This window comes from Mustela erminea, chromosome X (genome assembly GCF_009829155.1).
Source record: "Mustela erminea isolate mMusErm1 chromosome X, mMusErm1.Pri, whole genome shotgun sequence".
Classification (NCBI taxonomy): domain Eukaryota; kingdom Metazoa; phylum Chordata; class Mammalia; order Carnivora; family Mustelidae; genus Mustela; species Mustela erminea.
In genome coordinates this window covers 112,368,326-112,394,460 of record NC_045635.1, presented here as the reverse complement: position 1 = coordinate 112,394,460, position 26,135 = coordinate 112,368,326, and the positions used below count along the sequence as shown (strand labels likewise).

Genomic DNA, 26,135 nt, shown 5'->3' with positions numbered 1-26,135 from the left:
ATCTGAATGGGACTCCGAAGTGAATGGCAGCACCTGAGGGCGGCAGAGCGAGCCGTGGAGATCAAGGCACATGATTCCTCCAGAGGCTTCCCTGCTTTCGACCCCTGGGGCCTACCAAGCCATGTACTGAAGGTTTCACACATCCTCGTCCTGAGAGCCAACTGTGCCCAGCAAGCGGAAAACACAGGGCAAGCAGTGTTGCTCTGTTGCTGCATTAGGGGCCAACTGAAGCCAGCCACCGGCGCAGGCTTAGCAGGAGGAAACCCCCATGCTTGGCTCTGCAGCAGCCTTCTCTCCCCTGGTACCGTGATACCAGCTCTCCTTGCCGGCTCGCCCTCGAGGTCTGCCTGCCGCTGTGGGCGAGGCCCCCATGGCAATGCCCCGCTCTCCTTGATGGCCCGCCATCAGAGGACAAGCACGTGCATCCCGTTACGCGCCCAAGACCCCGGTGGCTTCGGAGGGCCCGCGGGCTCTTCTCACTGGCTGCCTGTGCCTGCGGGCTTGATGCGCGCCGGGTCCAGTAACTTCTCCCCAAAGGTCTGCTAGCGCGGGCCTCGGTGCAAGTTTTTCCACCAAGGTTTAAAGAAAAGCCAAACAGTCCAGGGCAGATTTATTGATCACCAGCGTCTTTGATCTGAGCCTAGTGCAGCGCAAGAAGAAAGAAGGTTCAAGAATTTGGTAGTTGAGGAACAGCCCAAGGGAAGCAACTCATTTCCCCTACTTGCTTCGGGAGGTTCTGCTGGGGCAGTCCCTGCGCTCCTGTGAGCGAAGGGAAGATTGCAGCCTGCCACAGACCGCGTCCCCCCCTGGGCCCCGAGAGCCTGGGAATCTGAGAGAACTCACACTAGAAGGACATGTAGTCCCTGATGGGGGCAGATGGGACGACCGGCAGCCAGAGTAGAGGGAAATGACTTGCCCAGGGTGAACTAGTCAAGACAGTGGCTGAGCCAGGCCTGGAGTCCAGGGCTCTAGACTCTCCGGATGGGACAGCCTGCCCTGGGAACTCCACTAAGGTTGGAGGGTTCCCCACAAAGTGCTTTGCCCAGCTCAGAAAAACTTTTCTTTTTTTTTAATTTTTACAAAGATTTTATTTATTTGAGAGAGAGTGAGAGCTAGAAAGAGAGAGAACATACACAGAGGGAGAGAGAGGGGGGAAAGCAGACTCCCCACTGAGCAGGGAGCCAGACACAGGGCTCGATCTCAGGACGCTGGAATCATGACCTGAGCTGAAGGCAGAGGCTTAAACCACTGAGCCACCCAGCGCCCCAGGGTTCTTGTTCTTGCCATGTCTCCTTGAACTGGTACCATCTGATCCAGAAGTACGGCCTATGTGTCGGCACTGTGTCCGTCAGTACATCCATCAGTGTGTCCATCGGTACGCTAAGGAAATGGGCTTCATGAAGTTGGATTATGTGACCCTCCTTGATATCTATCCTTCCAAGATACCTGCCTTAACTGCAGCTATATCCCTGGTGCCTACCTTAATGCCAACTCATTGCACGTAAGATAAAAATATTTCAGGGATGAGTGTTCCAATGTGAATAAATAAATAAATATAAAGAGAGCATCTGATGTGCAGCACTGAGGAAGGCAAAATGAGAGTCAGGGCTGAGCATGTAATGAGTATAGATTGTTGGGTCTACCCTCTGGGTATAGGCAAACTGATAACAAATAGAAACCGATTTTCCGATTTTGTGTGAAAATCTCCTTGCTGGCCCCAAAAGCTCTCACTGACAATCAGCTGTAAGGTAGAAACAATTTATGTGCCTTTTACAGTATGTACATAATACAGCAAAGATATGTTCTGGAATATCACTGATAAACATAAAAATATGAATGACTTAAAAGAGAATGGTTTAAGATGACTCCCATAATAGATCTGGTTTGTAGCAAAATGAGAAAGTTTTGATTTGGTGTAGATTTAGCTCCTTTGTGGGGTTTTTTTTTTAAATTCATATTTGCTACTGGCTGATCCCCAGATACTGTTCCCACAGGCTTGTTTTTTTCCAAGACAAGATGTCTGACAACTCTCTCCCACCTAGGGCTGTCCTCCAAACTCTTTTTAACAACGACCTTTCTAAAAAACACCAATCAGTAGATTTCGTACTTCAAAACCTTCAATGGATCCCTGTTGCCCACAGAGTAGAGTCTTGGCATTCCCAATCTACCATCATTTAACCCTTACTTGTCCTTCTTGCCTTACCTCTTATCACCCACCATGCAACACACACACATACACACACATACACACACACACACACACACACACACCAACAGCATATACCCAATTTCCCCCCATCATAGAGGCTACTTTCTTCTACTGACCAGGGCCTGCCTCCACTCTCTGATATTAATGGTTTTGCCCAAGCTCAACCCTCGGCTCATTGGGTTCCGCCATGGTCTCACCCAACCTTCGTGGTGTTGACTGTATCCCAGTTGTTCTGAGAAGTCTTCCCAGATCCTTCTAGTTGGAATTTTTCTCTCCCCATAGTGTTTTGCTTGTGCCTTTGTCTGAGCCCTTACTGCCTTCTGCCAAGTATCTAGTTGGTTTGTCTATCGGTCCATTTTCCATGTCAGAATGTGGGGTTCCTGAAGGCAGGTCCTGAGTCTTTCTCCAGCCTTCCGGCTCCACACTTGGGACACTGTAGGCTACCATTAAGTTTGTTGAATTAAACTGGGTCATATCTCCCTTGTCCAGGAATATATCCACATTTATTTTTGACCCAAACCCTATTTCCTCTGCCTGTCATAATGCTTCATTGTCATGCTAGGCTGTCCCCTTCGTCTCGAATCTCCATGATGGTGGCCCACTGCTGATTTCTTCAGGGAAATTGAAGGGACGTAATTTTCCTTCTCGGTCCCCAAACCCAGAGCTCTTTTTGGGATTGCACAAAGTGGAATAAGGCTACTCAGTCAAGTATGTGATCACTTTTATGTGGAAACACTGACTTTTCTCATGCTCTTGAGTTCTCTTTGGCAATATATATTTTACTAATCGAGGCGACTTTTTTTTCATGAAAAGAATCCATTACTACTTAATCATTACAGTTTATTTGATATACAAAATTGTTCAAAAGACAGTATAGCTTCATGTGAGGTTCCGAGTCTGACCTGTCACTTACCAGCTGTGTAAATATGGGCCAAAAAAGGAACCTGAGCTGGAGCTTCCTGGTTGGTAAAATGTGAATTATAATGCCTACCTCGCAACATTGCTGAGAAAGGTTAAATTAAATGAGATAATGTATATAAATAGCTTAGCACAGTGCCCAGCCCACGATGAGGACTCTACCTGGTCGCCATTTTTCTTTTTCTGGTCATTATTTATTTATATATATATTTTTTTCTGGTCATCATTTTTATAACTCCAAAACATAGGGTCCAAGAGACAGAAATAGAAAACAAGGTCTCTGGTGGCAAAGAAGATTCGAAGCTTCTGGGCTTAGCTTCTGCTAGGTTTACCGTAACTGCTCTAGGATGTGAAGCTGTCCAGTGTTCACGGATTATTTGAGGAGCAAGATAAATAGCACAAGGGCTGAGTGGTCACGTGAATAGATGTTGTTTCATCTTGACGTTGGACAAGGGGCATATCCAGAAAAGGAATCCGAAAGGCTAAGAGCTCGCTCATTCAGGTCAACCCTAAAAATACTCCACATTGAAGTTGAGAAGTCGCCTCGAGACTCAAGGCTGGGCTTTCAACAGCTAGAGCCATATGTGTTCTCAACTTGGTTGAAACCCGATCGTGACCTGAGCCTGTGCTGACCTTGGCCTTCTCTTGTGCGCTGCGCACAGTTCGCCTTTCCAAGAGAGTGGTCTGACTTCCAAATAGAGCGTGGCTCTTTGTTCTCTTCTTTTGCTTTTCTTCGTGTGTATTTATTTTGTGGGGAGAGGGAACCCAGATTAGAGTCAGTCGAGTCGCTTTTCCCTGAGTAAGAGGGTTCTCTGGAAAATTTGATTTGAATTCTTCTTGGCACTCCGGGAGAACAACTTTCTCAGCTTTAGAGAAGCAAAATGTAGTCAGATTCATATATATTAAAAGGTAGGACACGGTTTCTTTGTACAGCAATGAAAACTAGAGTCAACCACAAAATAGAAACATAATTTGTACTAAATATGACAAAAGAGGGAAAACCTTAATACCCATCAGCAACAGGGGTGCCTGGGTGGCTCAGTGGGTTAAAGCCTCTCCCTTCAGCTCAGGTCATGATCTCAGGGTCCTGGGATCGAGCCCCACATCAGGCTCTCTGCTCAGCAGGGAGCCTGCTTCCTCCTCTCTCTCTCTCTCCACCTGCCTCTCTGCCTACTTGTGATCTCTGTCAAATAAATAAATAAAATCTTAAAAAAAAAAAAGAAATACCCATCAGCTACAAAGGCAAGGCATATGAACTGTCATGCATTAAGAAATATAGTTAGTAAACTAAGAGAAAAAGTTGATCTGTATAGGTATCAAACACGTGCAATTAAGGAAACCTTGATATATTATCTTAGGCTGACCGTAAAATCTTGTTCCAGTTGAGGCCGGAAATTTCTTTCCCTCATCATTGCTGGGGGCCGCCAAAACTACGGTAGCCCTTTTTGGACCTTGCAGCCTGCTCTAACCGTTGCCAGCCTCCCAACAGCCCTGGTCCCAGGCCCTGCTCTGTGTGCGTCCTGGGCCAGCTGAGTCCTCACACTTTCTTCCTGTGACTTACTGCGTGTTTCATCCCTTGTAAGAGGAGCCCTTCTTTCCCCTTCCTTCCTTCCCTCTGTAGCATCCCAGTCATTCCTCTGGGCCTGTTGCTCTGTATCTCAGTGTCTCTGAGGGATCCTTCCGGCTCCGCTGGCCACGGGACAGTTGGCTGGTGAGGGCACTCACATCACACCCCCTTCCCAAGCTATTGAAATAGAAACACTGGCAACCGAGTCTAGAAAAGCCAAGGGCGTCGATCTGAGTTCTAAATCTGGACAAACAAAGCTGAAGGAAGCTGGCCTCTGGGCCAGGGCTGGCCATCTTGGATTGCCTGACAAACCACCATCTACTCAGATGTGCCTTCTGAGAGACGTTTGCCTTAGGCCAGCACCAACATCTGAACTTCTTTTCAGAATCTTGAACATATTTCATAAATGGAAGGTGGTCAAAGAAGGAAAGCCCTTACCCATTGGCCTCTCCTTGGTCTTTGCTTGGTATCAGTTTAAATCCTATGCATTAGGTCAGTTTTGCTGTGTGTGTGTGTACATGTGTGTGTTGTAGAGGGGGGGACGAAAAGACAACATAAATCAAAAAAGAAGTATTTGGGAAAAATGAAACCACTTTCAATGGCAAACTACCCTATCCTCGATTCTAATTCAAGCGAGGTTTCAAGGAGAAAATCTAGGGGACACAGGGCCCAGGAGAGGCACACTGGAGTCTCTACCATCCCCCCTCCCCCCGCCACGTCCCCACTGACACACAGACACACAAAGGCACACACAGAGTGCATCCACCCAACGCTTTACGTTTCCATACCAGTGAGATTTGGTGAAAGTGACCTTCAGGCACAGCCTTGCCTGGGGGGAGACTGCGGGGAACTCCTGACCTGCACCCTGGGGTGTGGGTGGGCGGAGCTGAAGGACAGAGGGGAGCAGCCAGCCTCTTGCCATTGGTGCCTCCTCGGGAAGGAACCCCTCTGGCCATCTCCTTCCTCTAACAGACACCCCATGCACCCAGCCCTAGCTCCTTCTCAGCCAGAGCCCTTCCTTTCCATAAAAGCTGGGGCACCCCAGCGGTCGAGACCACTTAAGCTATGACTAGCGGACCCCCGAGGCTGTGGGGCATCCCGAATTTGAATTGATTCTTTTCTTTTCGGCAGAACTGGCTTATGATCTGGATGTGGATGAGGCGCCTGGAAGCAAGCAGCACGTGAATCAGAAGGACAACGAGATAGCAGCCTCTCACAACCTGGGGAACGGCCACTCCCCACTGAAGGTTCTCACCAGCTTGGCCATCTACATAGTGGGCTTCTTTTTGCTGGTGCACTGACTTCCCAGTGCACAGCGCCCATTCTGCCTGGCAGCACCCTTGTTGCCTGGCGGCCCCCCGTGGTCTTCCTCTGTAAAGGGAGCCACCTTCTTATTTTTTTCTATTTTTTTATCTTGTATACCTCCAGCCATCAAGTAGAAGACCAGCTGTGTGTTGTGTTTTCGAAAATCAGTGGTGTCTTTGAGGGAGGTAAATTTTAGTGGTAGCATAGATCGTCTTTTTGCAAAGAAAAAAACTCAAGTTGTGCCAAATTATTTTCCTATGTTTGGTTGCTAGACCATGGTTACCATGTCTCCCTTTCTCTTTCTCTCTTTCCCTTTGCATGGATTTCTTTGGAAAAAAAAATAAATAAATGTTCAAATAAAAACGCATTGGGTCTTTTTTTGTAAGCCCTCGTGTATGGTGACCATGCAGTGCTTTTCCCTCCTCTTGCCTAGCTTTCTGTTCAGTATGGGAAAAATCCCATCAGGCGTCGATAAGGTCCTTCAATCCTACTTCCCAGCCCACCTGTCAGTGGGGGATCAATCCTCACCGGAGCCCCAGTCAAACCGCTCCTCCCCAACACACTCCCAATGCCTAATCTTCATGTGGAAATCTTGAGTTAGCATGTTCTCGCCAATGAACAAAAGGTATCTTGAAAAGTTCCATTGCCTACTCTTTATTGGGCTGAAAATACTTCCCCCGAAGAGAAACCCTCCATGTGACGTGTCGTCTGTCACCCTTCTCCAGGGACAAGGCCATGGCAGGACCAGCAGTCGCCCTGAGTCAGACTGCAAAGGTGGGCATCAGGAAAGCCATGATTTAGAGGAAGCAACTGCATCCACTCTTAGCTACAGGTGGGTTTCTTCGACACGTGTATCCCCATTCTCCTGGAGCGTCCAGTCTGGCACCAACACGCCACACCAGCTCTTTGCCGATTGGAGGCTGGTATTCCCATTGAAATTAGGGTTTATACACCCAACATTACAAACCATCGTGGCGCTGATGTTGATCTCTGGACATGCTGCTGCCAAAGAACCTGAGGAATGACCAACCTGCTACTGTTACAATGGCTAACATATGGCTCATTTGCCAGGTCAGGTCAACAGAAATGATGTTTTTTGGTTTTTGTTGTTGTTTTCCAACAGAAATGTTATTGATTCTTTCCAATGAGCAGGAACTCAACTCCTACCTGAGGACAAGGATGGGAGAAGCTGAATGAGTATGAGAAAGAGAGGGTGAGCCACAGTGAAGGAGTGTGAACAAAGGTCAAAGAAGGGACCGGAGAGTCCCCTTTGATTCTAGAAGGTGGTCCCAGCCAGCATCTCCAATTTCCGTCCGATGGCCAGAGGTCACCATGCCAGATGCAGGAGGTGTCATTACTCACAACTTATTGATCCCCGCTCCTGCTGTCACCAAGACACTTCTGGCACCATCCCATGCAGACCACAGGGCTTCGATATTTATTTTCGTCCTCTGCAGAAATTCTCACAAACACAAATTGGAAATGTTTGGTTTAGTGCTTCCTTCCATCGCTTTCATTGACAACTACAATCAGTTATATTTGTTAATGTGATTTCAGTGACTTGTAGTGATTGGTAAGACTGGAAAAGGAATTATCTTTGTTTTTCAAACCGTCATCACTTCTATGTTTCAATGGGATTTGTGAGAAACTTGGTTCTTGGAATCAGGAGACCTAAATATGGGCCAGGTTTGCTCCTGGGCCCCAGAGTCTGGTATTACAACTGCATGGGGGCCCGAAGAAAGAACTAGAGCTGATTTCTCCCCTAATAATTGTCCCTGTCATTCTGCAGGATAGTTTTTATTTAATATGGAAAAAATAATTCATGTTTCTGAGACCAGGTTTTAGTCCTGCAGGGTGGAGTGGACTGTTAAAATGTCCCTTCTTCCTCTCCGGAGGCAAGAGGAATTATCAGCTTTCATTTTTTTCTATGTTTGTTTCTGAGATTTTATTTTGTTTTATTATTTTCTTTTTCAAGAGGGAAGGGGAAGGGCAGAAGTGGAGGGAGAGAAAGACTCCCAAGCAGGCTCCCTCTGGTAAATCAGAAAGTCAGGACCAGATGCTGAAGCTCTTTATTGTTCCAATTCTGTAGCATCATTGTCTTGACCAGCACTGGTGACACGTGTAGGCTTCTCAGGACCTCTCTGGCCTGTGGTCATTTTTGACATACTTCAGTGCCCAGAACATGGCCCAAGCCAGCCAGTGTGTCTGCTGCCTGCCAGCTTGGGTCCACCGAGGCTGAATGGTGGGGACAGAAGACACTCCTTCTGGGATATGCATGGCCTGCTTGCTTCAGCTAAATGGTTGGGATGAAAATGGATAACCATACCCCGTTACAAACCATGGACCACTCCACCATCTTTTACCGACATTTCATTTTACCCAATAGCCAGTCTTGTTTCACTTTCCATGCATGCCGTTCCCTGCCCTTCCGTATTTTTTCTTCCTCTAGTTCAGAATCCAGTTTCACAGCTAGTTAGTGGCTTTTCATTTTTGAACTGTATATTCTACCCCCTGATTTAAACTTCCTACATGTGAATTTGGGGAAGACGACTATTTTGTCCTTAGAATAGCCCTGGCAGCTAGAAAGTTTTCCCATCGTGTTGGAAGTTTCCAGGCTTCCTTCTCATCTGAATGCACGTGTGAACCTCTAGCAGCTCAACTATGGCACTTGAACAAGGTTAAATCAGGGCATAACCCTTGGAATCCCTGGCCTGGAAAACACCTGTTGGCTCATCCCACCATCTTGGTTTGATGACTGCCTGAGGCAGCGCTCTCACGGCTCACCGAGCAGGCCATCGTTGCTGTCCAGAAACATTGTCCAGCCCATTGTCCAGCCCCTGTTTCTGGACACCTCCAATTTTTAGCAGATTAATTTTTTTCAAAAGAAATACATATAGACAATAAGAATTCTAATAATAAAGCATTATATAACGTTTTTAAAAACCACATATATTCCATAATTCCATGCCCCCATAGATATGTATTATTAAAGATTTCATCTATATCCTTCTAGGCTTTCTTTCTCTGTGTACGTATATTCACACCCATGAGCTTATACCAAACATACAATTGCGTAACATGAATTTGGCCTCATTAGGTTAAGCCTAAATCTGCCTTCCTTGAATTTTCACCCACAATCCCTGGCTTTCCCAGGAAGGCCAGCAGGAGAGGAAGCTGATCTCCAATGCTAGTTTTCAGTCACTGACTCTTGCCCCTTTCTGGATTTGCTTTCTTGGTGTCGTTCCAAACAGCTCCTTCGGCCCGGTCAGGCCTGCTCTGCGCTCCGGCAGGTGTGGTCCTCCTGTGCTGTCCTGATGGTCGCTGAGCCCACGGGGCCACTGGAGCCCGAGCACAGTGGAGCCTGGGGGGTTATGTCTCCATAGAAGCCCAAGTCCTCCTCCAGAGCAGTCCTAGAACTCGGACACTTGCTTGGAAGCCGCGGTACACACTGTCTGGAGGGTGAAGTGGGGGCCACCTGGACCTCCCCAGAGGTCAAGATAAGGTCATCCCTTATCACTGATTTTTTAACTTTTGATTTTACTTGTCTGTGTATTGGGGCAGACACTGTACACCGTGTGTGTGTGTGTGTGTGTGTGTGTGTGTGTGTGTGTGTGTGTTTGTGAGAGAGAGAGCAAGAGAGAGAGTGTGTGTGAGAGGGAGAGAGAGATACAGAGAAAGAGAGAGTATGTGTGTGCAGTGTGAGTGTGTGTACATACTAGGGTGGAGACATCTTTTTCTTGCCAAGGCCACATGTTTGAAAGTCCTCTTTTGAAGTTGCTCTCGAGCCAGTTTATGTACCATATACAAAAATTAGCCTCGTTTCTTTATAGTCACACCTTGTTTGGAACCAAAAATAATGTTCTTCAGCTTCGTCACCCACCTCATTCACGAGATTTGCTGCCAAGTGGCTTTTAGCTGTTTCCAAAAATCAAATCTGCCTCCAGGAAACAAAGGCCTTCCTGAGAAGATTCCAAAGAATGTGCTATGGGCTATGGAGGGTTTTTTCCCAAAGAAAAATTCTAGAGAATTTGAAGACAATGTCTCACTGGTCTGGACACAGGTCTGCTAAGGAACCAACAAAATATGCTCATTACTTGTCATTCACTTTTCTATATTTAGAAATGAATATATTGACTTTGACTCACGGTAAAAATAGAATGCAAGGGGCCCTTGGGTGGCTCAGTCGTTAAGCGGCTGCCTTTGGCTCAGGTCGTGATCCCAGAGTCCTGGGATCAAGCCCCGCATCAGGCTCCCTGCTCAGTGGGAAACCTGCTTCTCCCTCCCCCACTCTGCCTGTGTTCCCTCTCACTGTGTGTGTCTCTCACTGTCAAATAAATAAAATCTTTTTTTTTAAAGATTTTATTTATTTATTTAACAGACAAAGATCACAAGTAGGCAGAGAGAGAGAGAGAGGAGGAGGCAGGCTTCCCACTGAGCAGAGAGCCCGATGTGGGGCTCGATCCCAGGACCCTGGGATCGTGACCTGAGCCGAAGGCAGAGGCTGTAACCCACTGAGCCACCCAGGCGCCCTAAATAAAATCTTTTTTAAAAAAATCGAATACAAGGCTGGCATGCCGTTGATGTTTAGTGTTTGATGAACGCAGTATCCATTATATAAGCATTTATTTAGCAAAGCTTTGTGCCAGACCCCGTGTCATGTGGGTTTCATTCACATCTATTGAAGGAGACAGGCAAGAAATCATGGTACAGGGAGGGGGCGCCCGGCTGGCTCTGTTGGTGGATTATGCGACTCTTGATCTGTGGGTTGTGAGTTTGAGCCCCACGCTAGGTGTAGAGATGACTTAAAAATAAAATCTTAGGGGCGCCTGGATGGCTCAGTTAGTTAAGTGACTGCCTTCGGCTCAGGTCATGATCTCAGAATCCTGGGATCAAATCCTGCACTGGGCTCCCTGCTTAGCAGGGAGTCTGCTTCTCCCTCTCTCTCTGCCTGCTGCTCCCCCGGCTTGTACTCTGTGTGTCAAATAAATAAATAAAACCTTAAAAAAACCACAATCTTTTATGTCCAGTGTTTGCAGAAAGCATAGAAGATGACTTGAAGAGAGTGTCAAAGTTGTCAAGATTACCAAAGGGGCAGAGTGTCTCAGGCAGAGCAACAGGACCTGGGTCCATAGTGGACCACACCCAAGGCCCTTCCTTGGTGAGCCATGCAAGACACCAGGGTGCCTGTCCTCAGAGAGGGGAGAGGCAGACTTTGCGGGGTGCACAGGGTTTTACCTAGTACCTTGAAGCAATGACAATATGTGGCTATTCCTTAAAGCATATATAGTATGAGTAAAAAAAAAAAAAAGGCAAGAAACAGAATGGACTATATAGCATCTCACCATAGAAACGAATTAAGATATAGTTACAGAGGACAGCACACATTTCCCAAAAATACACGCACGCCAAGGGATATACATGGGCCCCATTAAACTGGTTGCCTTGGTGCGAGTGGGCTTTGGGCATAAAAAGGAATAGCGACCAAAGTTGAAGGAAGAGACAACGTGTTTAAGAGCACTTTGGGGCAGATGATAATTAGATGGCTTTCTTTTGGGGTGAAAATCCCCAATTCCCAGCACCATTAGACAATGAAATTGTTATACGTCTTCTGCTTCGTTGGAGTCCTGAACTCACCATGATACGCCAACACCTTCATTTTACAGATAGAAACTGAGGCCCAGAGAGGCTGAGAGATACAACTAAGTCACACAGCAAGGTGGGTGCCAAGTCAGGACGGACTCAGAGCCTTGGGCGTCACATTATATACAACAGCGTCCCCTTGAGAATGGAATTCAGAAACGGTGACACGGGAGCCAGAGTCAAGGCCGTCTTCGGAAATCTGCGTGCATACGAACACACTTAGTTGGACTGATCTACATTTTGATTCTCGTGGCAGTTAAAAAAAAAAAAATCTCTTATCTAACAAAACACATTGCCTTTCCAAATGAATGCGTTCAAGCCAGGGCCTGCTTCGAGACGCTGAACGTTGCCCTTACAAATTGGAACCCGGGCTGCGGGAATTCCATCACCCTCCTGAAGGCTCCGTGTCACAACAGAGGCATTGTTCGTTCTCCTTCCTCATGCCGTTTGGTTTCGTGCCTTTTCTGTAAGATGTTAGGTATTTATTTTGCTTTGCTGGGGCTTTTGTAATCAGTCTAGACATGGGCCTACACCGACCCATCCAGGAGGCAGATAAAACTCCCACAGTGGGATGAGGTAACCCCCTTCGTGCTGTCTTCTCGGGGGAGGGCAGGGCGGCAGCTCCGCTCAGCCAGCCCCCCAGCCAGAAGGTTCAGGAAAACGACCATGGAACGCACTGAATTCTCTAAAGAAGTTGGGAGGACGTGTTCGGTCTCGGAACATACTCCCAGTCCCATGGTAATCTTCATTCTGTACCTGAGATGAGTCGGCAGCCCGGTTGGTTGTCTACGTGGTGTCTCGCTGCAAATGAAAAGTCTCTCTCTGAGGGGGTCAGAGCGACTGCTTACTTGCGAGCTTCCGCGACTGAGGATTTGTAGACTTGACTTTACCCTGAGTAAGCAAAGGTACATATACCAAGACAACAAACCAGGAGGGCAATAGGGCACAAGTTACCTTGATTTAACAGAGGTGGGTTTCCCCTGCCCTCTTTATGCAAATTGTTTTTGAATTTTTTTTCTTGTCGCAGAACGAATAGAGGCCTGACTTATGTTTCACAGTTCACAGGGCTGATTACATTTACTTTATTGTCAATGGATAGTAATGCTGTTTCACCCTTCTGGAAAATCTAAAAACGTTCATCCTTCCCGCAGAGCCTCCCTGACACCATCTCTGTGACAGGAGAAGCTTCTGGAACACAGGCAATTTTGAATAAGAATGCGTCTTCATGGGGCACCTGGGTGGCTCATTCGGTGAAACATCCAATTCTTGATCTCAGCTCAGGTCTTGATCTCAGGGTCATGAGTTCAAGCCCCACGTTGTCTTTAAAAAATTTTTTTTTTTAATTCTAAACAAGAATGCATCTTCAGCTTGCAGTCAGTGAAACCATTCAGCCCAGGATCTCGCACAGCCCCGAGCTCCACGTCTTACACAAGGCAGTACCACCAAAGCTCGTGGAATGAATGTCAGTGGCCGCCAAGCACCAGCCAAATGGGAAATCTGACCATAATCCTCAGGTCTGACCGACTGCCAATAGAGTGCCCATTAGTAACCTTACTTTGGCTTGTTTCATTTGGACTGGTTTCCTGCCATTAGTGTTTCCTGCCATTTTTTACCAACAAGAAAGTTTAGTCTCTCGCAATTTCTAGAACTTGTATACGGCTACGGTTGCAAAAATGCAACAGGGCAAAAATGTTATCTAGGAACAACAGCAAAAACAGGGCTCTTTGCAAGCAGCCACGGACTGTCTAAACTTCCAAGTGAATGTCTTTTCTCACCCCTTATTTAGAACAATCAGAGTCCCAAACCGTCCAAGAAAAGATTTGGTGCTTTCCCAATATGTTTTGTTCAGTGTATCTGGCTGGATTTTAATTCTGAAAATATTAGTAAACTGTGTATGTCTTCATACAGAAAGCCAAGGGCATTTTTTTTCCAAATCTGTTGGACTATAAAGAGTTTGCCACATTACATTTTCAGCCTGGAAGCTCCTCGTTAAAGGTTGTCCTTCTAGTATCATGAATATTTATAACTCAGTTTTGGGGTCCTAACAAACTAGAATCTGTCCAAATTGATCAACCCAAAGTCTCCTTTCCAAGGGTAGGTTTGCCTCCCCTCAGCTCTTAAAGTGCTGATAAACTTTGGTAGTTTCTCTGTCATCAAAATGGTTCTTTTTAATGTCAGTGGTCTCAGTTCCTGTGATTTCAGACAACCATTTAGTCCTGTGGTCCCTAACCACAGAAAATTCATGGTTCCCTGGCATGGACCCCTCATGTGAGTTCTGAGAAAACCTTAGAAAAGTGTAGAAGTTTAAGTCAGTATCCTGTCACTGCCCATCATCGGGTCAGCCAACATATCAATAAGAACATTATAAGGCACCTGAGTGGCTCCGCCGGTTATGCGTCCCACTCTTGATTTTGGCTCAGGTCATGATCCCAGGGTCCTAGGATAGAGCCCCACATGGGGCCCCAGGCTGGTGCCTGCTTAAGGATTCCTCTGTCCGTCCCCCCACTTCCACTTTCTCTCTTTCTAAAATAAATAAATAAATCTTTAAGAAAAAGAACATTATAGTAGATTCTCATCACAGGGAAAAAATGTTCTTAACTCTACGAGATGACGGATGTTAACTAAATTTCTCATGATAATCATTTCATGGTCTTCACATAAATCAAACCATTATGTTGTGCACCTTAAACTTATGCAGTGTTAGAGGTCAATTGCATCTCCATAAAACTGGGAGAAACCATTATGTATTATGTTCTTAAGTCCTGTACTACCTAGTCAAGGCTTGTCCTGAGGCTTACATGAAGGGATGGACAGGACAGCATTTGGAATGTTTGGCTCTATCCACTAGAGGATTCAAAAGAACAAGTATCAGATTTTCAATGTGATGAATGCTAGGTCCTCAAATGGGAAGCCTCAGCTGTGTGGGGCCTTTGCACCTGCCCAGCACCCCCTGACCTCACACAAGACCCTCCTGTGTGGGTGAGGTGTCTCCTCAGCCTCAAATGGGCAGTGGTCCTCGCATCAAAAGAATCTCTCCAAGACATCACAAGAAAAGGCTTATGACTTCCAAATCCCCTCCCTGGTCACCCTCTTCCAAGCATTTCATGCTTAAACCTGGAAGGTCACCTTGAAGAAAGAGTTGAGGGTGGATACTAAGAGTTGAACACGGGCTTCCCTGGAAGCCAAGAATCAATGTTCCTTGGAAGGGAGTGTCACTGAAAATGGTTGGCCGAGGCCAACAGCCCACATGACCACTGCGAAAAAACGGTTGTTAATCTGTCTTATCTCGTCCCTTATTTCTTCTGAAATAGCCCTTTTACAGCCTTGTCAAGGTGGTGGGAATCCAGTCCCCCTGTCTTTTGCATCTAGACACTCATGATTCGTTTTCGGTTGTCTTCCAACGCCTCTCTTGCTGGTCGTTCATGTTTCATCCCTTTGTTAGGGCGGGACGTGAGGCCCAGTGGGATCCCGTCCATGACAGTCACCCCCAGGAGATATCGAAATCCAGCTGAAGTCACCGATCAACTGTTAGTCACAACCAAGGTTTCTGAGAGGGCCTGTGCTCAGTACAAAGATGAGTATCGCTTACAGCCCAGCAGGGATCGGGGAGCGGAACGCGGATTGTCTAAAGATCAGGTTATATATAGCTAAACCGTGAGGGGAGCTCAGGCTTCCCAAGAGTTGACCAGAACAGCTGAAGCCTGCGCTTTGAGCCGGCCACAGACCTAAGGAAAAAGGTACTCATGTTCTCCGAGGCCCTGCCAGGCCTGTCCACCCAATTAATCCTAACGAGAGCTTGAGTTACAGGGTGACTTTTCCCAGCAGTGAGGCAGGAAGTCCACCCGCTCACATACCCACATCCGACACCCCCTTCCCAGCAGGAGCCTACAGCTTGCTCGCTTGCTCGGGGAAGCTTCCCAGTGATTCCTGTCTGCGTGTGTTTGGGCTTGGCTGTGCCAATGCTCAGTCGGCTCCCCCTCCTCATCTCTAAGCCACAGGCCTTGCTCTTGTTGCTTGAGAAAACACCTTTCAGCCTGGTCTGTGCTCTGAAGCGCAGTGAGTCACAGCCCTTCTCACACGATCTGGCCCCAGCGCTTCCAGAAGTCCGGATTCCCAAGCCGGCGGGAGCCAGCAAGCAGATGCGTTTCAGCCTGGAGGTCCTCTGAGGGTCCCGCCTTCCTTTTTGGCCTTGGGCTCTCTAGGGCACGCAGAGCGGCTGGGCCCAACCTCCCCCACTGCTGAGCTCCCCAGAAGGGCCATCCGTAATGTTCCCTGGGAGTCCAGAAGCAACCGGGAGCTTCCGAGTAGGCAGCCGGCCAGGACTGGTTTCCAGTGCCGTCCACATTCTTCCTCTCTGAGTTCTCCGGAAGCTGCAGAGCTTAGTGTTTCTTATCCAAAAATCTTCTGGCATTTTTTATTTGTAATAATTCCAAACCCACCGAACATTCTTATAACAACTGAGATTGGGGAGAGAGGGTGGAAAAAAAGAATCGGTTAGATGATTAAGGGCACACTTACTCCTAGGTGCTGATTTTCAAAGGGAAATGGATTTGAGCTCTCAGGGGGGTTGATTTCCTGCCTGAGCCCCCACACAGCTTTTCTCTTGTTAAATCAGGGTGGCTGCTTTAGATGGTGGAGGTGTAGGATTTGGGGTTGTGGGTTGCGGGAGGGACGCTGGGATCTGGCAAGGCTGGCCAGGGTCTGTGGGTAGCTGAGCTTAAACCTCTCGCACAAGGGCACTGGCAGAACTTGCTGCTGCTGCTAGCCCAAGGCCCGGAGGGTGGGTTTCCTCACTCTTGGCACGGGCTGTTCTGCGTGCTGCACCCAGAAAGTGATGGAAATCATCCAGGGACAGAGCAAACAGGCCCTCGAGGTCAACTAGCCCAGTCCCCTCAGCCAACAGATGGAGAAAGTAAGGCCCCTGGGTAAATGAGGGACAATGGGATGGTTCTAGAGCCTAGGGCCTCCTGGCTCTCAGTCCAAGACTCATCTGGTCCTAGCCCATGAGCAGGATCAGAAACAAGACAGCATCTGGCAGGCCAGAATTTGGAACTTTCTCCATATCGGAGTCCCTGGTTTCTTATCTCCAACCCCTCCTGTCACCAGGGCTTGTGACAAAACTCAGACCAATAAATACCTTGCAGAACCTTTAAATTGCCTGAAGACTGGAAGACAAGTACTAGAGCAGTCGACAGGGAACCTATTAGAATCGGCCTTTCCTATGAGTCCTGAAAGACTTGAATTTTCCTTAGAGGAACAGACGGAGATTCATTTCAAGGGCCAAGGAGAAGAATAAAACACATTTACTTAAATGGCATATGGTCTCTTTCTTCTTCAGTGACTCAAGGACAGCCTCTTGCCTTTGCCCCTGGGAGCTTAATAATGCACGAAGCTGGAGACCTGCTTCTCACATGTCTGCTCAGTCCTTCATTACAGGAAGGGAGAATTCAATTGCTGCTTCCAGAAACCATTTTCCAAGAATAACAGCAGATCTGGCCCAATTTAATGCTTTCACTTCCACTTGCTGGCAAAATAAAGAGGCTGGGCATTCCCTTTTATCCACCCCCATCACTGAGGTTTGGCTAAGACCCTTCTCTGGAAATCTCAGCTCAAGAAGAGGTTCACACACTTGGTTTTAAAAGCCAAGTGAGATGTTGACAAAGGCAAGTAGGTATAAATGAAGAGAAACTAATACCTTCCCTACAGTAGGAGCTAATAAGATTGGAACAATAGGGACGCCTGGGTGGCTCAGTTGGTTAAGCAGCTGCCTTCGGCTCAGGTCATGATCCCAGCGTCCTGGGATCAAGTCCCACATCGGGCTCTTTGCTCGGTAGGGAGCTTGCTTCTCCCTCTGCCTCTGCCTGCCACTCTGCCTGTGCTCTCTCTCTCTCTCTCTCTCTCTCTGACAAATAAATAAATAAAATCTTAAAAAAAAAAAAGATTGGAACCATAACCCCAACAATGCTAAGTGATGGGGCCACAAGGACTTGGCTCAGCCCGGGCCTCAGTGCACCATTCCAGAGGCCCTGGTGTCTCTTTGAGTATAAGAAACACTGCCTGAGAGATTGTGGGGAGGAACTGAGCTCCCCTAGAGAAGGCTCAAGACACTATAGAACCATCAGGACTAGAGAAATGTATATTTGCATCTCAACTCTACTGCCACAGAAAACCATGGAACCATTTATCCTTCCTGAGACATGAATACTGTCGGTGAGAACACAGAACATTAGCAGCTCAGAAACTCTAATGCACCCTGGGGGGGAAACTATATAAATTGTGGGAAACAAACCTTATTTATGATCATTTCACTTAAGTGTACATTGAATTTTTATCTTAAATGGGTCCGTCTCCATATATATGTGTGTGTGTATGTGTGTATATATATAACATGACAAAATGGTTATATCTTGTATTTAGCACTGAAATTTTGGAAGAAAATCTCTTCCTTAGCCAAAACCTCCATTTTAGTTCTCTCCAAACTAGTTCTTGAACCGTTTTGGAAAGAGACATTGAGGGTCTTCCTTATGTACATTTCCCCATAATAATAATAATAATAATAATAATAATAATAAAAGACTGTGGCCTCCATCTTGCTTGTTGGGTCTCTTGCTCTCTTGCTCACTTACTCTGAGGAAGCCAGCTTCTATCTTGTAAGCTGCACTGTGGAAGCAAAATCTAATGTCTCTGGGCAATCACTAGCAAGGCACTGAGACCTGCTAACAGCCACGTGAGTAGGAAGAGATGCATGTTCAAAAAGTTCTCGGATGAATGCAGCCCCAGCTAAGTCACACCTGGATTCCTGACACACAAACCTTGTGATAACATCTGGTTTTTAAAGCTGTCACATTTGGGGATCATTTGTTACTCAGCAATAACTAACTCATGCACATCCATGCATACAAGATTTTGCACAGAGATTCAGGGGATTCCAGGAGATCCTAAATCTCACTCCATGGCTCTGCCACATTAATTCCATGTTAAAAATCCCTAGACTGGGGCACTTGGCTGACGCAGCCAGAAGAGTATGTGACTCTTGATCTCAGGGTTGTGAGTTCGAGCCCCACATTGAGTGTGGAGACTACTTAAATAAATAAAAACTTTTTAAAAAATCCCTTGGGGCATGTGGATGGCTCAGTTGGTTAAGTGTCTGCCTTTGGCTTAGGTCACAATCCCAGGGTCCTGGGATCGAGTCCCACATCAGGCTCCCTGCTCAGCAGGAAGCCTGCTTTTTCCTCTGCCTGCATCTCCCTCTGCCTGCTGCATACCCTGCTTATGTTCTATCTCTCTGACAAATAAATTAATTAAATCTTTTAAATAAATAAATGAATGAATAAATAAATAAATAAATCCCTAGACCAGTGATAGCCAATAGAAATATAATACAAACCACACAGATATTTTAAAATTTCCAATAGCCACATTAAAGAAGTAGAAAGAAACAGGTAAAAATAATTTTGATATCTTATTTTATTTAAACTAACCTATCTAAAATATCATTTCAATGTGTAATCAATATTAGAATTATTTATGAACTATTTCCCATTTTTGTTATAAATCTTTGAAATCAGTCCGTTTTTGTTATAAATCTTGAAATCAGTCATGCCTTTCAATTTACAGCACATCTCAATTTAGACTAGCAATATTTGAAGTGCTCAATAGCCACAGGTGGCCAGTGGCCTCTGTGGTGGACAATGCAGCCCGGGACTAATATGATATTCAAGTAACGAACAAACTTTGACTTCAACACACTCCAGCTACCATAGTACCTGCTACCTGATAGGTAGGCAAGCACGGCCCATTGCATTTGAAAAAAACACAAGGGGGTAAAGATGGTAATACTCTCCAAACTGATATACAGATGGAACACAATTCCTATCAAAATCCTAAGTAGAGTTTTTTGGGGTTTTTTTGGCAGAAATTGACAAGCTCATCTTAAAATTCATATGGAAATGCAAAGGACACATAATTCCTAAAACAATATTGAAAAAGAAGAACAAAGTTGGATGAATGACACATCTCATTTCAAAACTTACTACAAAGCAACGGTATTCAAGAGAGTGTGGTACTGGGGTGCTTGGGTAGCTCGGTGGGTTGAGAGTCTGCCTTCACCTGGGGTTGTGATCTCAGGGGCCTGGGATCCTTCTTCCCCCTCCCCCTCTGCCTGCCTCTCTTACTGCTTGTGATCCCTCTCTGTCAGATGAATAAATAAAATCTTAAAAAAGAGAGAGAGAGAATGTGGTACCGGAACTGGATTGACATATAGATCAATGGGACAAAATTGAGAGTCCGAAATGAACCTATACATCTATGGTCAGTTGATTTTTTTTAAGATTTTATTTATTTATTTGAAAGAGAGAGAGAGGGAAAGAGAGCATGAGCAGGGGGAAGGGCAGAGGGAGAGGAAGAGAGAATCTCGGGCAGACTCCTGGCTGAGTCCAGAGCCCAATGTGGGGCTTGATCCCACAACCCTGAAATCAGGAGCTAAACTAAGAGTCAAATGCTTAAGCAACTCAATAGGAACTGAGCTACCCAGGAACCCCAAGGTGTCAAGACCATTCCATGGGGACAGAACAGTCTCGTCAACAAATGGTGCTGGGACAACTGGATGTGCACAGGCAAAAGGATAAAGTTGACCCCCTACCTCACACTATATACAAAAATTGACTCAAAATGGATCAAGGACTTAAATGTGAGCGCTAGAACTCTGAAGTTCCTAGAAAAAAAAAAAGGGTAAATCATTGTGATATCAAATTTGACAATGCTTACTTAGATAGAACACTAAAAGTACAAGAAAGAAAGAAAGAAAGGTTGGATATCATAAAAATTTACAAGTTTGTGCTTCAAAGGACACTATCAAGAGAATGAAAAGACAACCCACAGAATGAAAAAATATATTTTCAATCTGTAAGTCTGATAAGGGTCATGTATCTGAAATATATAAAGAATTCTTAGGGGTGTCTGGGTGGCTCAGTAGGTTAAATGTCTGCCTTGGGCTCAAGTCATAACCCAGGGGTCCCGGGATTGAGCGGGGAGTCTGCTTCTCCTTCTCCCTTTCCTGTTATTCTCTCTCTCTCTTTCTCTCGTGTTTTTTCTCTTTCTCAAATAAATAAATAAATAAAATCTGTTTAAAAAAATTCTTACAACTCAATAAAAAGGCAACCCAGTTTAAAAATTGGGCAAAGGATCTAACAGATATTTCTCCAAAGGTGGACAAATAGCCACTAAGTGCTTAAAAAGATGCCCAACATGACCGTGAGCCACTAGGGAAATATACCCAAAAGCCACACTGAGATACCACTTCACACCCACTGGGATGAATATAATTTTTTAAGAAAGGAAAACAGCAAGTGGCAGAAAGGTTGTGAAGAAATGAAAACTCCTCTACATTGCTGATGGGAGTGGGAAGTTGTGCAGCTATTTTTGAAAACAGTCTGGCAGTTCCTTAAGATGTTAATCTATAACCCAACCATTCCACACCTGTGTGTATATAAAGAATAATTAGAAGTAGGGACTCAAACAGATACTTGTACACCCATGGTCACTGCAGCATTGTCTACCATAACCAAAAGGTGGAAACAGCCCAAAGGCCCATCAGTGGATAAATGACAATGGATAAATGGCTAACCAAAGTGTTCTGGCCATGTGATGGAATAGTATGCAGCCATGAAAATGGAGACATGGTAACACATACTCTAACTTGGATGAACTTTGAAAACATGATGCTGTGTGAAGGAAACCAGTCACAAAAGGCCATTGTATTATGTGATTCCATTTTAATGAAATGCCCAGAACGAGGGACATCAGTAGAGATTGAAAGCAAATCAGTGTTTACCTTGGACTGTGGGGCAGTGCAGAGAGTGGGGATTGATGGCTGATGGGTACAGGTTTCTTTGGGGGATGTTGAAAATATTTAAAGATTTATTGACTTTATTTTAGAGACAGAGAGAGCAGAGGGAGGGACAGAAGGAGAGGGAGAGGGAAAGAGAATCCCCAAGCAGAATCCATGCTGAGTGCAGAGCCTGATGCAGTGCTCAATCCCAGGACCTGAGCTGAAACCAAGAGTCAGATGCTCAGCCGACTGAGCCACCCAGGCGCCCCCCAAATGTTATAAAATTAGACAGAGGCAATGCTTGCATGCCACTGAACATGCTAAGTGACTTTACTGTACATCTGAAATAGGTAAAATTTACCAAATGTCAACTGTATCTCAATAAAGCTATAAACAAAGCTCTAGTGGCTGTGCAATTGTCCTTGGTGACACTGCATTGCCTCCATTTTTCTTCAGGGCCATCTGGAGAGGCTGCACGATGCAGTGAAGAGAGGGAGGAATGAACACAGAGTTACGAGCCCCTGCTAAATGCCTGTCTGCGTGCCGTCACATACCTCATCTCCTGTAATCTGTGCTCTGGTTTTGCTCATTTTACACACAGGGGGAATCGGTTGAGTGAAAGCCATACCACGAGGTAAGGGGTGGAGCCAGGATTGAAACAGAAGCCCTCCATCTCCAAGTTCACGTTCTTTCTGCTCTCCCATGCTCCATTGGGAAACGAGCATTGCCCCTAAGGACAGGTTGCCTTAGTCAGTATTGCTGGCACTGCGTGAGTCTCAGCTCCATGGCGGGTCAGTGGGCGGTTTGAACCTTGGCAGCAGTTGCAAACTCAAACACCCCCTGAGGCTTGGCCAGTCACGATGGAGGCCAGGCTTGGGAACGGCTGTGGGGAATTGGAGACGACGCCGCTCCTCTCCGGAGAAAGGTAGGTACTGGCCCCAGCTCGCTGTTGTCAAAGGGTCTCCAGGACTGGTGATGGCCAGATCCTGATTTTTCACAAGAAACCAAACCTATGGATGCTAAATGCTGGCAGCCAGTCCAGAGTTTTTAAAACAATCTCTGGGGCAAAGCAATCATCCAAGGGCCCACCAGTTGGCAGGTCTGAACTAGATCATCTCTGCTCGTTCTGGCTTTTGCATCGTCTCAGTCTCTCGGCCGCAGACTTGATCCTGCGAGCTCTGGTCAAGGCAGGGTTCAAGCGCTGGTTTTCTGGAGGCCCTGTGGCGTTATCCCTGTGGGAAATCAGACCACAGAGAGCAGCCTCTATGGGCCCCAGCTCCTGTTCCCCTGCGGGAACAATGGCCGAATATGGAAGACACTTTTCCTTCCCGACGTGGGCGTGACTTGTCCTCGCACTCTTCCCCGGGCAAAGTGGGCTGGTGGGTAAACACGTGGGCGAGCTGTGAGCTGCGTGGATGGCAAGTGGTGTCTGGGACTCCAAGTTTTCAAAATAAGAGGCCCCAGTTGAATGTCTCCTACGGAGTCGCACCCAGTGCGTTAAGAAGGCAGTTTTTTGAAGCACCCACTCTTTGCTTTCTCCAGAGACTAGGCCAGAGCTAGGGCTGTGGACAAGGAGCTTTCTTTGGATTGTTAGGTTTTCCTGGTGGATGCTGTCATGAATTTTGTGACTACCTTATCCTTCTGGTGATTTGGAAGGGATAATGAATTAAATGTGATATTAATATTTGGCTTTGAGAAACATACATTCAATGGCTACCGGAAAGGCAAAATGAAAGAAAAGTTCTTTTTGGCCAACAATTCCCCAGGGCATTAGAGGGGTCACTGGAAGCATGATAAAGTCCAAAAATGTAAAATGTTTTCACAGAATGTTGTTTTTTAAGGTTTTATTTATTTGAGAGAGAGAGAGTACAAGTGGGGAGGGGGGCAGAGGAGAAGCAGGCTCCCCACCAAACACAGTGCCTGACATGGGCCTCAATCCCGGGACCCTGAGATCATGACCTGAGCAGAAGGCAGACGCCTAACCGCCTGAGCCACCCAGGTGCCCCTCTTCTCCAGAATGTTTGATAATGATTCCATCTTCTTTGCTACGAAGAGAGAAACCTTCCAGTAAAAACTAAAGTGTCGGGGTCCAAGAGGGCTCTTAGTTGTCATAGCCAAAGTCTTTCCTTCCTCCCTGCCATTGACTGACCTTGGAAAGGCTACACTAGAGGCCTGGGCATGCTCAGGGACAGGGACTGCGGGTACCAGGTCTGTTCCTGAGAGGCTGGTTCTCCTTGGGGCCTTCCTGCCAGAAATAGGCACCAACCCAGTTGTAGGCATTGCTTGGCCCCCACCACCTCTGTCTCCCCATCTCCCAACTCTGCAGAATCATCCAAACAAAACCCTTGTCGGTCTTCACTCCAGACTCCGGCCCTCACACCTCCCTCTAGCTGGGTACCCTCGTTCCTTACCCAGGCTTTAACAAACTCTTCGGGATTTGCTCCTCTGACAGAACCAGCTCGGGCTCTCAGTGGCGCCCATTCTTGCTCTTCGGAGGTATGGTGGGCTAAATGAAATAAGGCCTCTTGAAATAGATGCCTTCCTAATTGCCAGAGCCTGTGGATATTCCTCATAGAAAACCAGGGTCTCATACAGAAGTGAAGGATCTTAACATAGGGAGATTACCCCAGATTATCTGGGTGGGCTCTAAATGCAATGAGCTCAGAGGGAGCTCACTGAGATTCAACAGGCAGAAGAGGAGGAGGCAATGAAACCTGCCACAGGGGCAGAGAGCGGAGGGTTGGGGCCACGAGCCAAGGCATGCTGGCCCCCACTAGATGCCGCAAGGATAAGAAGTGACTCTTCCCGAGAGCCTCGAGGGGTAGCGCTGCCCTGACAACACTGTGATTTGGGATGAGTAGCCCTGATTTTGGACTTGTGGCCTCCAGAACTGTGAGAGGAGAAATTTCTGTGGTTTTTAAGGCACCAAGATTATAGTCATTTGTCACAACAGCCCCAAGAATCATGTATTGACAGGCCCCTGGTCCCCTTGGATAGGAAATGACCCTGGGGTCCTGGGATTACTTGGTTTAAAATGGCAAAAGTCCTTGAGCTGACAGGGGCATCCCTGGATTCCAGTTTCCTGAGAGAAAACTTGTGTGGGATGTCATCAGAGCAATGACCGACCTCCTCCTCCAGCAGGAAAGGACTAAAGACAACCAACTCTCCTTTCTCCTCCCCTTCTAGAGTTTTCTTCCCGGAATAATTAGGATGTCTGTATAGAAATCTGACTAGTCACTGTCATTTCCATGAACTATGGATCATTTATGTTTGGTTACCATGGCCCGTAGAACCAAGTGGAAAAACCATCATGCGAGTCTAAGGAACCATGTGTGAGCCTTGATTTCAACATGAAACTCTGTTTAGCAGCCTTCAATCGCTGCTCACTCTCATAGTGCTGTCAGAAGTCCTGCATCCTCCAATATTAGAGGGAACATTTCTTCCCGGTTCTTGGCTCTCTTGAGTAAGGGATGCCGTCCATTAAGCCACCAAAACACAAAGCAGAGTTCTGTGTCTGAGAAACTTGTAACTTTGAAAAATGCCAGCTGGGCCTCAGAGATGAGAAAAGGGGGGTCTCAGAGCTGGACTGTTGGACTAAAACAGGACCAAATTTGCACCTTCCTTGCGTGTTTTTATAGCTACCAAATTCATGGTCCCCAGGGTGCTGGGTTCTCGTGGAAATTACAAATGCAGCGAAGCAGCTGGGAACCAATATAACGAAAAGGTGGATTTGTGTTTGCTGCAGCCAGCCAAAAATAATGAAGCTGAAGCAGCCCTCAGAGAGGGAAAGGGCTCAGCCAGGAATGTGTGGGAAAACAAAACCACTCTGGGCCGCCTCAGCTCGGCATGGGAGAAGAGAGAGTGTCAAGAAGGTCGAGTTCTGAGACTCTCCCAAGGAACTCATGGCAGGCCCACAGATTTGCTCCGAAGACACTGTGAAGAGGGAATGTCAGAGCTTTGAAGACAGAGGGAAGAAATGGGATGGGGCCTGGCTCCGTCCAGCTCCTGACTAGACAGGGCAAGTGCAGCCACCTTGGGCCGTCGCTGCGTCCTGGGGGGAGATGGGTAAGGAGAAGGGCTCCTGTAGGGGTGAGAGGGGGAGGGGTGGGGCCGAAGAAGCAGTTGGAATCTTTTGGTAACAACTTAATGGCATTCCCCTCAGCTGAGGTAAGGGGGTTCCTGTTAGAAGCAGATGAACGGCTCCTGGCATGTTTACACAGCTAGTGATTTTGTTGTCTAAGAAAGTTGCTGTTAATCAAACGGAGCATATTTTGTTCAGAGTCGGATCCTTTTGAAAATAAACATCTGATCTGATTTCACTAGAAACCCACTATGGGAGCCTACTTCGAAGCTATCAGAGCTGTTCACTCTTTAAATGACACAGGAAATAAATTGTATGTTGGTGGTTTACCACCTGCAAAAAGTCCAAACGGCGGCCCCCACACGAGACCACTGAAAATTGTGGCCTTCGTGTCTGTTCTGGTGGCAGCTGGTGGGGCTTCAGAGACATGTTATGTTGGATGACCCTCAGCTCTCCTCCTGCAACTTGAGGGTCAGAGAGCCCATAACACCTTTGAAATTCAAGGGGGGTACGCACTGGCGATAATGTTTTCCTCGTGGACATCACCACTTTAAAGAGATTTTTCTGTACTCAAGGAAGCACCACC

The 26,135-nt window shown here is 46.7% G+C and overlaps 1 protein-coding gene across 1 annotated transcript in view; it reads left to right on the top strand.

Moving 5' to 3' along the window:
• GPC3 (glypican 3) overlaps positions 1 to 6,221 on the top strand; it is a 399,621-nt gene extending 393,400 nt beyond the window's left edge. Inside the window, exon 8 of the mRNA XM_032329660.1 lies at positions 5,826 to 6,221. Coding sequence (XP_032185551.1) covers positions 5,826 to 5,995 — 170 coding nt within the window. The 3' untranslated portion in view covers positions 5,996 to 6,221. The remainder of the gene's footprint in view (positions 1 to 5,825) is intronic.
• The last annotated feature ends 19,914 nt before the right edge of the window (positions 6,222 to 26,135 follow it).